Here is a 12430-nt window from a genome sequence, read left to right on the forward strand (position 1 = left end):
CTGGGTTTAGTCAGGCCAGTGTGTTTGACTGCTGAGAAAACACCTAAGGGTTCACTTCAGTCAGTCACCCAGCATAAGACTGTCCTAACAGTCGCTTTTCAAACAGAGATAGAGACTAAGCCATCAAATGCAATAAAGCATTGATACTACAGCACATACTGTAAAATTCTAATATTTTTCAATAAGCAGTACTGAACATTATTAATATTAAATAGATCTTTCCTTCCTGATAAATGGTCATCTTGAAGATGTTTTTTAATGGGCTGATTCCTTAAATGTGTAAATATTTGCACACAAACACATTTGGTCCACTGAAATGAATTTTGCTTGAGTAAGGACTGTGGAATTAGACTTTGGGGGTCAGCTTCCTGTCCCACAGAATGCAGTAGGAAAGTTCCCACAATCAAGGGGGCCTCTCTTAGTGCATTCCATGCGGGAAGCATCTGCAGAGGTTTTATGCAGACAGTGCAATGTCTCAAGATGCTATCAGCATCTCCGACAGCCAAAGGCCACTGTGTCCTGAGAGGATCCCAATCTCAATCAAATTCCACAAAATTTATTTGCAGCATAAGCAAGAATGTGTGCGTGTGTGTGTGTGCGCGCGCGCATGTGTGTGTGTGTGTGCGTGTGTGTACAGCAAGGCCGCATTAAACCTCACTGTCACTGTGGAGAAAGAAACCAAACTCATATGAACTTGAGCTTACAGTCTTCCCATTGTGAGGATGTGTAGTGACAGAAAAGGTTATCACACTTAGAAATTTCTTTAAGGAAGTTATTTTCAATCAACCCCATGAGGTTCAGGGAAACTTACGCCCCGCTGACAAAGCAGCAAATAAGCCAATTCATTCATTTGACCACTATTTTCAGGATGTCTACTATATGCCAGGCACTGTTCTGAACCCTGGGGATGTAGCAGTGAACAAGAGAACCATAGCCCTACATTCTGCTGCTTCACTCAGAACTTATAACACGCTCATCAGTTCATATTTGAATACCAGACTGTGAGCTCCAACCATGCTCTTTCTCTTCTAACTGTATACCAGCACCTGGAACATATCTGCAATAGAGGTGGTGGTCTATATGTTTTATGAAGTAATACACAGGAACAGAGATGTGACCCTAAACTCTTTTTTTTTTTTTTTTTTTGAGACAGAGTCCACTCTGTAGCTCAGGCTGGAGTACAGTAGCGCAGTAGCACGATCTTGGCTCACTGCAACCTCCGCCTCCCGGGTTCAAGCAATTCCCCTGCCTCAGCCTCCTGAGTAGCTGGGACTACAGGCACCTGCCACCACGCCCAGCTAATTTTTTGTATTTTTAGTAGAGACGGGGTTTCACCGTATTAGCCAGGATGGTCTCGATCTCTTGACCTCGTGATCCACCCGCCTTGGGCTCCCAAAGTGCTGGGATTACAGGCGTGAGCCACCGCGCCCGGCCCCTAAACTCTTTAAAACCCTCATGAAATTCTTTAGAGGTAGGTAAAGCAAAACATATATACACATTCATTCGCCCAAGCTGATGAGTAGGGTGAATAAGTTACGGACTCAGTCATTAGGAAGCACACATTTTGGCAGAGAAATAGCAAAAGACAAAGCATGGAGGTTCCGAAGGGTTGGTGTATTTAAGAAACTATAAGAACTGTGGCGTGACTGAGGCAAGTGGGAGGATAGCAGGAGATGAAGCTGAAAAGACAGGCAAGGTTGGGCATAAAGGATTTAAGGATTTGGACTTTTATCCTGATGGTGATAGGGAACAGACTATGGAATTTAGACAGAAGAGTAATGAGATTTTAAATTGGTGATTTGGCAAGATCACTCTGGCTGCAGAGGTAGAGGACAGACTGGAGGGAGCTATGGCCAGTGAGGTAGTCCTGGTGAGAACTGATAAGGCCTTATTTTAGGCAGTCACAGCTGGGTAGGAGAGCTGATAATTTAATGATCCAAGGAAGTAGAGTGGGCAGGACTTTGTGATGGGCTGGATGGAGAGAAAATATCAGTTTCCACTCCAGACTAAAAGATAACTTTGTGGCGGGGACTATGGCCAATAGGAAGTGATTAATCTGCGCTTGTAAAGGCTGGAAGGATCAGAGAGGAGGAAGTGACATACTCTTGGAAGCTTAGTGGTTAAGCATGTGCAGTCAGATTATCTGGGTTAAAATCACAGCTCCACCACTTGCAGGCTGTGTGACTTTGGGCAAGAGGCTTAATCTGTTTATGTCTCAATTTCCTCATTCATAAAATGGGAATAATCTAGCTTGTAGGATTTTTGTGAGTCTTTGGTGAATCAATACATGTCGGTCCTTAGAAAAGTCCCTAGAATAGAAAGCACTCAATAAGGGCCAATGAGTTATTGTTATTCTCAGGTTTCCAGCTTGTGCATTTGCTATGGTTCGGGCAGGAAACCTTGGCTCCAACTGCCTGCAGCCTTTAGATCAAACCCACCACACAGATGCTCAGAATCCTGTATGGTCTGGTCCTGTCCTGTATCTTGTATTATACTGCCCTATCTTTTCCCAGGTCTGGGTCTTGTGTCTTGTTTTGGTTTTGAGATGGAGTCTCACTCTGTCACCCAGGATGGAGTGCAGTGGTGTGATCTCAGCTCACTGCAACCTCCGCCTCCTGGGTTCAAGCTATTCTCCTGACTCAGCCTCCCGAATAGCTGGGATTACAAGTGCCCCCCAACCACACCTGGCTAATTTTTTTTTTGTATTTTTAGTAGAGACGGGGTTTCACCATGTTGGCCAGGCTGGTTTTGAACTGACCTCAGGTGATCTGCCCGTCTTGGTCTCCCAAAGTGCTAGGCTTACAGGCGTGCACCATCGCACTTGGCCAGGTCTGGGGCTTTACTCATACTGTTTCCTCTGCCTATAATGCCCTCCCCTGCCTTCATCTCTGCAGATTAAAATTCATTTCAAATCCCACCTCTTCGAAAAAGTATTATTAGATTACTATTAGATAGTAGTATATATTAGATTCCCTCAACCGCCGAATCTTTTAAAATCTAATTTTTCTGTATTTGCCTTAAGTCTCTTGGTTAGGTTTGAATGGGCTCCTTGAGAGTGGCAACTGTCCCTCATTAATTTTTCTATCTCCTCTGGCCCCTAAACTTGCCTCTAGTACAACTCAATACATCTTTGTTGCATTGAAACAGAGAGCCCCCAAGATGAAGTGCTCATGTATGAAATTAGAGTATTACTGCCCCTGACTTCATAGGGTAGTTTTGCATGCTAAGAATATAAGTGCTCAGCAAATTAGATCCTCATCCACATCATTATTTCTAAAAAGAAAGTTTCACTTGTCCTTTGCCCACCTTAATATAAACATCTATCTGTCTGTCTCTCTCTTTTGAGACCGGGGCTTGCTCTGTTGCCCAAGCGGGAGTGCAGTGGCGCAATCATAGCTCACTACAGCATGGAACGCCTGGACTCAAGTGATCCTCCTGCCTCAGCCTCCAGAGTAGCTGGGATTACAAGTGTGTGCTACCACATCTTTTTTTTTTTTTAAGAGAAGGCATCTTGCTATGTTGTCCAGGCTGGTCTCAAATTCTGGGGCTCAAGCAATCTTCCCTCCTTAGGCTCCCAAACTGCTAGGATTACAGATGCGAGCCACCACACCCAGCCACTTCTGTCTCATTGTAATTAAGTTAAAGGATAAAGGCATTACTTTAGAATTCCTGGGAAATTGCTCACAAGAATCAATACTGTTCTGGCCCATGGAGGCATTTCTTTACAAATTCCAGAGTTCCCTCTCTGGAGGCATGGCTTGAATACTTTAAGTCTTTTCTTTTTGGTTTTGGAGGAACAGTGCTCAGCTTTTAATCTCTGTGATTCTGATAGAGAAGGTGACTGGGAAGGATTCACGTCCAGCAATTGCCTCTTCTATCTCAGGCCCCCCAGTCTGGCTGATGAAGCCAGAAACAGAGCCCTAGACACAGGGAGTGGGATGTGGGCGCTTTGGGCTGGCTGTTCCAAAGGGAGCAAACAGGCAACTGTGACAGTCCTGGATTTATTTTTATTTTAAAAATCTACTTTGAAGAATTTTGTGAGTCCCAAAGAAGCCCTTTTATGTCATTCTTTTTTCTTTTTTTTTCTTTTTTTTTTTTTTTAGAATTTCCTCTAAAACTCATTAGGGAGATTTAACATATTCCAGATTTAGCATTTTAATGGGCTTTTGTTCCTGCCTTAATTTTTTCCCATTTTTAATTTCTCCTCTGATTTTTACTTAGCTGTTTCTGGAATTACAAAGTTTGCAAACTTGACAGCAAAATTTCTGGAAAGCCTTTTCTATGTGAGTTCATTATGTGAGTTCATGTATACTGCCTTTTCTATGTGAGTTCATGTATACTGCCCGGCTCAGTAGGTAAGAGATCTGTCCCAGGGACTGATTTTGTGGCGGCAGATTGGGTTCACTATGATAAACCATTCAGGGAAACTGAGCCTCTTTGATAAAACCACAAAGATTCTAAGTTTGGAGTTTCTTTTTTGCTCCACTATTGTGATTTTTTTTTCTCTCTAGGAACCTTGGACAAGTCTAATCTGGAGCTGATCACTCTAACATGCACCTGTGTGGCTGCGACTCTCTTCTGGCTCCTATTAACCCTCTTTATCCGAAAAATGAAAAGGGTAAGAACATAGATGATGTTCTATGCTCCTTTTTACATATATTCTAAAAAGCCTGATATGATGTCTAGAGTAGGCAAACAAATGTTGGACCCTCTTTCTTTCCCTTCCCTCTCCTTCCTATCTCTGACCTGGTGAACACAGAAAGAAAATAAATCATCAAAATGTCTCTAACCACAAGGTGGGGTGTTCAAAAGAAAGCCATAACAACGAACTGATGAATACTTCTCAGGGACAGAAGGTATTTTTGATATAAAATATGTTAATAGAGTCTTTAAAGTCAGTATGGGACCTGTGAAACCTTTATTTCCTAACCCTCGCTCTCTGCTAAGAAATAAAAAAGAGGCTGGGTGTGGTGGTACATGACTGTAATCCCAGCACTTTGGGAGACCCAGGCAGGAGGATCGCTTGAGGCCAAGATTTCAAGACCAGCCTGTCCAACATAGTGAGACCCTGACTCCACAAAAAAATTTAAAACTTAGGCAGGTATGGTGGTGCACACCTGTAGTCCCAGCTACTTGGGAGGCTGAGGTGGGAAAATCACTTTAGCCTGGGAGGTCAAGTGAGCAGTGAATCATATGCCACTGTACTCCAGCCTGAGCGACAGAGTGAGACCCTGTCTCAAAAAAAAAAAAAAAAAAGGAAAGGCCCACCTTTGAATTCTCGCATAACATATTGGAAGTAAAAATAAGTGGACTCTTGTTCTATACTTTCTGAGTCACACCACAAAATTAAGTTCTTTATAGTGTAAGGTCCAGGTTGGCATTCAGGACATCAGATTTCTATACTTAGGTCTGCAATATGATCTGCTTCTCTGAAATCCAGTGAGAAAAAAGCTTACATTTATTCATTCATTCATTCATGCTTCAAATATTTACTGCATACCCACTCAGTGCAGGGTGCCAGGCCCTGTGCAAGGCCCTCTGATGACAGTGGGGCAGATGCTGGAGTGAGCAGTCAGAGGAGATTGGCTTTAATCAGCCACACAAATGTGAAACTGCAACTCTGAGTTAGCTGAAAGAGTAGCTGCCTAAAAGATGTGTAAGAGGAGTGTTAAGGTAAGAAAGAGAGGATGGAGTGTTGTAGGCAGAAGGAAGAGCATTTAGGAGGCTGGACAGGGGAGGGGGAACACAGTGAGAAGGAGAGACTGACAGAAGGCCAGGGCTACAGTGCAGAGAACAGGACGAACAAGGTATGAGGTGAGGCTGCCAAGGAATGGAAAGGGAAAGCGGCAAGGCCTGGCCAGGCAGGGTCTGTAGGCCATGGTGAGGAATTTGGTCCATATTCTAAAAGCAATGGGAAGCCTTGGGGAAGAAAGGTATGTTAGGCTAAGGCAGGGATGGGGGAGTGGGGCACATAGTGTGACAGATATATGTCTGAAAAAATTATTTTGGCTACCCGGGGGGGCAAGAGTGAATAGAGAGGCACTTGGTAGAAGACTTCATAGTAGTCCAGGTAAGAAATTATGGTGGCTGCCGGGCGCAGTGGCTCACGCCTGTAATCCCAGCACTTTGGGAGGCCGAGGCGGGTGGATCATGAGGTCAGATCGAGACCATCCTGGCTAACACAGTGAAACCCCGTCTCTACTAAAAAAGGTGGCGCACCTGTATCCCACTACTTGGAGGCTGAGGCAGGAGAAGGCATGAACGAGAGGTGGACTTGCATGGGCCGAGATCACACCACTGCAAAAAAAAAAGAAAGAAAAGAAAAGAAATTATGTTGGCAGGCCAGGAGTGGTGGCCTTTGGGACACCTGGCACTCAGGGTGGATCACCCAAGGTCAGAAGTTCGAGACCAGCCTGGCCAATATGGTGAAAACCCGTCTCTACTAAAAATACAAAAAATTAGCTGGGCATGGTGGCAGGCACCTGTAGTCTCAGCCACTCGGGAGGCTGAGGCAGGAGAATGGTTTGGACCTGGGAGGCGGAGGTTGCAGTGAGCCGAGATCACCCCATTGCACTCCTGCCTGGGCAACAAGAGTGAAACTCTGTCTCAAAAAAAAAAAAGAAAACAAAAGAAAGAAATTATAGTGGTGGCCGGGCACCGTGGCTTACGCCTGTAATCCCAACACTTTGGGAGGCCAAGGCGGGTGGATCACCTGAGATCAAGAGTTCAAGACCTGCCTGGCCAACATGGTGAAACCCCGTCTCTACTAAAAATACAAAAATAAGCCAGGTGTGATGGCACTTGCCTGTAGTTTCAGCAACTAGGGAGGCTGAGGCAGGAGAATCACTTGAACCCGGGAGGCGGAAGTTGCAGTGAGCCAAGATCATGTCACTGCATTCCAGCCTGGGTGACATAGTGAGACTCTGTCTCAAAAAAAAAAGAAAAAAGCAAGAAAGAAATTGTGGTGCCTCTGACTAAATGATTAGAGTCAAGGGATATTTGGGAAGTAAAATCAGTAGGACATGAGAAGTATCAGAAGGCCTCCTTAATTTCTAGAGATTAGCCCTTATTAATATGCCAGGTCTTATGGGAAGCTCTTTATGTAGTATGTCAATAAATTATTCCAAAAATACGAAAAGGTAAATATATTATTATTCCCGTTTTATAGAGGGCAACTGAGGCTCAGCAAGATAAACTTAACTGATCCAAAGTCACTATGGTTGGACCTTAGTTTTGAACCCAAGCTATTTGACCTTAGATTTGATATTTACAACCAATAAGATATACTTTATGGTGCTGGTATGAGAGACAAGGCCAGCAGCCATCCTCTATGGTAAATGTTTAACGTCAGGCTTTTGCCATTTGGAGTGACTGATTTTGAGACATGACAACTAAGTCCACTGCTTGAGAAGGAAACAAAGGTCACACAGTAGTTTGGAAAGGGGAGATACACCATATAGGGAAATACATCTAACAGAAGCAAAACTTGCCAAATCTGCAAGGGAGGTACAAAGGCTCTAGGAGTTCAAAGCAGGAGAAGGGGAGAAAAAACTTCCGAGAAAGCGAGGCTTGAGACAGACTTTGAAGGCTGTAGCTGGAAGGAAAGAAGCAGAAAAACAGCCCGCCCTAGTCCTTCCTACTCCCCAGAGTGGGGAAGTAGTCTGGTTACTTAGCATAGAGGAGTACAGTAAAAATAAAACTGGAAAGGGGCTGGGCACGGTGGCTCATGCCTGTAATCCCAGAACTCTGGGAGGCCAAGGCGGGCAGATCATTTGAAGTCAGGAGTTCGAGACCAGCCGGTGAGACCCCGTCTCTACTAAGAATACAAAAATTAGCTGGGCGTGGTGGCAGGCACCTATAATCCTAGCTACTCGGGAGGCTGAGGCAGGAGAATCGCATGAACCCAGGAGGCAGAGGTTCCAGTGAGCCGAGATTATACCACTGCACTCCAGCCTGAGTGACAAGAGTGAGACTCCATCTAAAAAAAATAAAAAGTAACAAAAATAAAACTGGAAAGGTACATGGGGACTAGACTGAAGAGGTCCCTTCTATTTCTAATATTCTGTGAAATTTTGATGTCAATAAGAAAGAATGAGAGTAAGAGATCATTATCACAAAAACAGAATGCCTGTAAAATTTGAAAAGGATTGGGGGAGGTAAAGAGGAAAAAGACATCCCAAAATATTTCCATGTGGTTCCTCTAACGACAATGTAAATTCCTCATTGATAAAGACGGCATTTTATCTTTTTATCCTCACCCTACATAGTTATAGCTAACATTTATTGTTATAATTATAGCTAACATTTATTGAGGCTTACTACATACCAGACCCTGCTCTTAATAGCCTTCCACGGATTATTTCATTTGATATTCACAACAACCCTATGAGATAAGTACCATTATTACAGATAAGAAAACTAAGGTTAGAGGGCAGTTTGTCCAGTTATGTGTGTGGGTGAGCAGAAGTTGACCTGTGAGTCAAACCCAGGTATTCAGCCCCTATGCCTGGGCTTTGAAGCACTTAGCTGTGCAGCCTCCATGCCAAGCACCTAGTAGCTGCTCAGTGTTAATGTCAATTGAAAGAATAAATATTTGCCGACTAACGTTTTACTATCACAGTCTCCTCAAAGCCCTCACTTAAGGTTTGTTTGGTGTCTCCTCTCACCTGCCTTATTGAGATAAACCATAAAATTCCATAGGTGCCACATGAGAGACTGCCTACCACTGCCTATTCCCCTGCCTCTGTCAACACTACTGCCAGCCTCCCCACACATCCTGCATGAGCCCAAGATGTCCCTTGTGAGGTTTCAGCTACCCTATGCTCTGTGAGGATTGGAGATTGTTTCTCAGGGCTCGGGTATACAGGACATTGAAAAGTTTAGTCATAAAACCTACTACTACCGCAGCTTCTCTAATGGGCACCTAGTACCCTGTTATAGGAATTCATACTCTTCACAGAGTGTCTGGCAGGCCGGGCCCTCATAGTCTAACAGCAGTGGCAACCACAGTTCGTGACAAACGTGCTCCGTATCGTTTTTTGCTTCTCATCCTTGACGGAGGCCAAGCAAACCTTTCTGCCTTGAGCTATTTGTCACACATTTTAGTGATAATTTTTGTGAGAAGGAGAATGATTGCAAGTGATGGATGATGTGAGCTGTGACAGCCCAGAACAGAGTGAGTGAGTAAGGGCTGAAGAATGTGAGTGGGTGTGAAATGGTGTGTATGGAGAGGTTGTCTTCTCCATTCCAACTCTGATCCCGTTTAGGGAAAAGCACCAAAAGGAAGGGCCCCAAAACTCATTTAAATGAAGTTTACATAACTTCTGGCCAAGTGTTATATGGGAAAACATGCTTCCTTTCCATCCTATCCAAGAGTCTGCCCGCAGAAATGCAGTCATCAATTCTAGAAGTTTGCCCATTAATAGGAAATACACCCATTGATATGAATCTAAGACATTAAATGTAAATCCACTTATCTATGATCTGAAATAAAGGGTACTTTCTGGGCTTGATTTGCATTACCAAGATAAAAAAGCACTTCAAGGCAGATGTCTGCCTTACTCACTTGACATCCTACCAATGGACAAATGAACTCAGAATGTGGCTTGTGTATAAGTCTTATACCATATTTACTCCTTGGCCTTTGAAATAATCAATTTTTTTTTTTTTTTTAGACAGAGTCTTGCTCTGTTGCCCAGGCTGGAGTGCAGTGGCACCATCTTGGCTCACTGCAACCTCCACCTCCTGGGTTCAAGCAGTTCTCCTGCCTCAGCCTCCCAAGTAGCTAGGACTACAGGCATGTACCACCACACCTGGCTAATTTTTGTATTTTTAGTAGAGTCGGGGTTTCATCATGTTGGCCAGGCTGGTCTTGAATTCCTAACCTCAGGTGATCCGCCCACCTCAGCCTCTTAAAGTGCTGGGATTACAGGCCACCACATACAGCCTCAACTTCCATTTCTTACAGAAGGTAAACCTTATTCCAATCTCACTAAGGATTCAGCTACAACCTTTCCAGATAGCTGAAGCAACTAAGAGGTCAGGCCTTCTGGAAGTTTAAACACTTCTTAAGAAATGTGCCTTTCAGTGCCCCAGGGATCCTGGGTTTACTTTGCCACTTCTTGCTTTTCCTATATATGTAGAAAAGCCACAGTGCACCCCACTGTTGGCCCATCTGTAATGTATATTCCTGCTTATACAAGATGGCCATGGAAAGTTATTTTTAGTCATTGTTTGGAATGACTTTATAAAAATGCTTTGCATTTTTTAGCAAGACCATCATATAATTGTTTAAGATCAAGTACAACACATAAGGTCACCGGAGAATTTGAGTGCATGTTATCCAAGATAGGATGGTAGAGCTCACATTACAGAAATGTAGTGTGGGAATAGTAAGGAGTTGTTTAATAGAAATTGCACACCCAAGTGTAATGAGTGTATGTGAATGTGGAGAAGTACTTTCTGTACCTGGCCACACAGTTTCAACCAAATGATCCCAAATAAAACAGTGGATGTTAACTGAATATCCAGGATTTGTAAAGTTGTTTTCTTCTTGATGACTTTGAGATCTCTTTATTTCTCAGTCTTCTTCTGAAATAAAGACTGACTACCTATCAATTATAATGGACCCAGATGAAGTTCCCTTGGATGAGCAGTGTGAGCGGCTCCCTTATGATGCCAGCAAGTGGGAGTTTGCCCGGGAGAGACTTAAACTGGGTAAGATATTTGTTCAACAGATTCATAAACCTATACCGAGCACTTATTACATGAAAAACACTGTGCTTTGAGAGATGCGAAAATAAACTAAACCTGGGATTCTACCCTCCAGCTGCTCACAAACTAGCAAGGGAGATGGACACAAAAGTAAATAATTCCAATGCAATGCTCAGATAACAGTACAAGGTGACAGGCAGCACCTGTTTGTTCATGCAACAGTTATTAGGCACCTTCTCTGAGCAGCAGACACTGGTCTAAGCCCTGGAGACACAAAGGTGCTTGCATCTCTTCCCTCAAAGGGCTCAGTCTGGAGATAGGTGCAAAAGTGGTAAGTGAAGGGGGACGGAGAGAGAGGCATTACAAGTACACGTACTCTTACATAATGAAACTGTTGAGGGATTAGAAATATATGATCCAGAACATAATTGAGGGTGGCAAGGAACAGTGAAATCAAACATTCTGTGAAAGAGTTGGTGCTCTTCAAGGCCATGGATCAAAAAAACCCTCTGCACAAATCCACAAATTACATACTTTGATTTTCCTGGGAATGTCCAGACCGAGTAGAAAGCCCTAGAGGAGTCATTTAAGTTTCACTTTTGAAGAGCAAAGACTGTTGTTTTCCAGGTAGCGCAGATGCTATAAACAGCAGACAAATGTGCTTTCCCGCAGCCTACCTTCCAGTTCCTTCAGCTCAGACGTCACAAAGCCCATTAATCTCCAGCCTCTGGTACTACAAAACAATTGGAACCTCAATTACTCCTACCCAAAATGTTTGGATTGTGGCTTCTGAAAGTTTTCCACTCACGCCTGTGTATGCCAGAGTCATTAGTAGTTGGAACTAAGAAAACAGATTGTGGATCCAGTGTTCTTGGAGCTTGTCCCTCTCGGTGTGGAGAGCCTGTTGTTCCAAATTCAACAGTATTGTCCCTCTCCTTACATGCAAATGATACAGGGGTGAGGGATGTAGCGGGCAGAGAGGGGAAAATGGCGTTTGTTTTTCTCCTGGGCCTTGAAATGATTCTGCTTACACTGAGAAAGGACTGGCCTCAGGAGCGTGTTCTATTTGGCTTGGGGAGGAAACTTGGAAATCAGTTAAAAGCTGGAGAGACAGGAGAAAGCCAGCAATGGCTGTGGACAGGAGGAAAAAATCAACTACATTTAGAGTAGTTAAGGGCAGGTGGCACACTGGATGAGTTCCTTCTGCAAGTCTAAATTATATGGCAGCTAGCCCAGCCCCTCAGTGACCTTGGCAGGAAATATGGGATAATTTTCCCACAATCACGAGCCATTCTCAGCCCACACTGCTTTTCAGCATTATTAGTCATAATCAGCATAGGACACATGAGCTTTCTGTCCCATCGCTTCATTCCTTCCTAGTATCATTGTGATCCACACCACATCACAGATTGCTAATCCTTCTACCAGAATTCCCCTGGGGCTCTGTGGGTTTAAATAATCCCATTTCAGGAGAGCCTCCTTGTTGAAGATCATTCTTATCGCTCTTTTCCTTTCCAGAGTTGCCACATGCTAGGATTTGGCTGATGTCCATTTGAGTGTCTCTGATGGGTGAGAAAAAGTGTGTCAAGTCTGCTAACTTTGTCTTTCAATACAGAGTGTGGCTGCAAGGCCCAGAGGTACCCTCCTCTGACTGATTAACGTGGGAGCAAGGAGGCCCAAGACTTGTTTATTTCTTAAGCCAAATAAATGACAAAGT

At 43.8% G+C, this 12430-nt stretch overlaps 1 protein-coding gene across 1 annotated transcript in view; it reads left to right on the forward strand.

Moving 5' to 3' along the window:
• The window catches only part of FLT1 (fms related receptor tyrosine kinase 1), a 196477-nt gene that overhangs the window by 146308 nt on the left and 37739 nt on the right, over positions 1-12430 (forward strand). The window contains exons 16-17 of the mRNA XM_032150567.2: positions 4512-4618; positions 10584-10716. Coding sequence (XP_032006458.1) covers positions 4512-4618; positions 10584-10716 — 240 coding nt within the window. The remainder of the gene's footprint in view (positions 1-4511; positions 4619-10583; positions 10717-12430) is intronic.

This window comes from Hylobates moloch, unplaced genomic scaffold (assembly GCF_009828535.3).
Source record: "Hylobates moloch isolate HMO894 unplaced genomic scaffold, HMol_V3 SCAFFOLD_4, whole genome shotgun sequence".
In the NCBI taxonomy this organism is placed as follows: Eukaryota; Metazoa; Chordata; class Mammalia; order Primates; family Hylobatidae; genus Hylobates; species Hylobates moloch.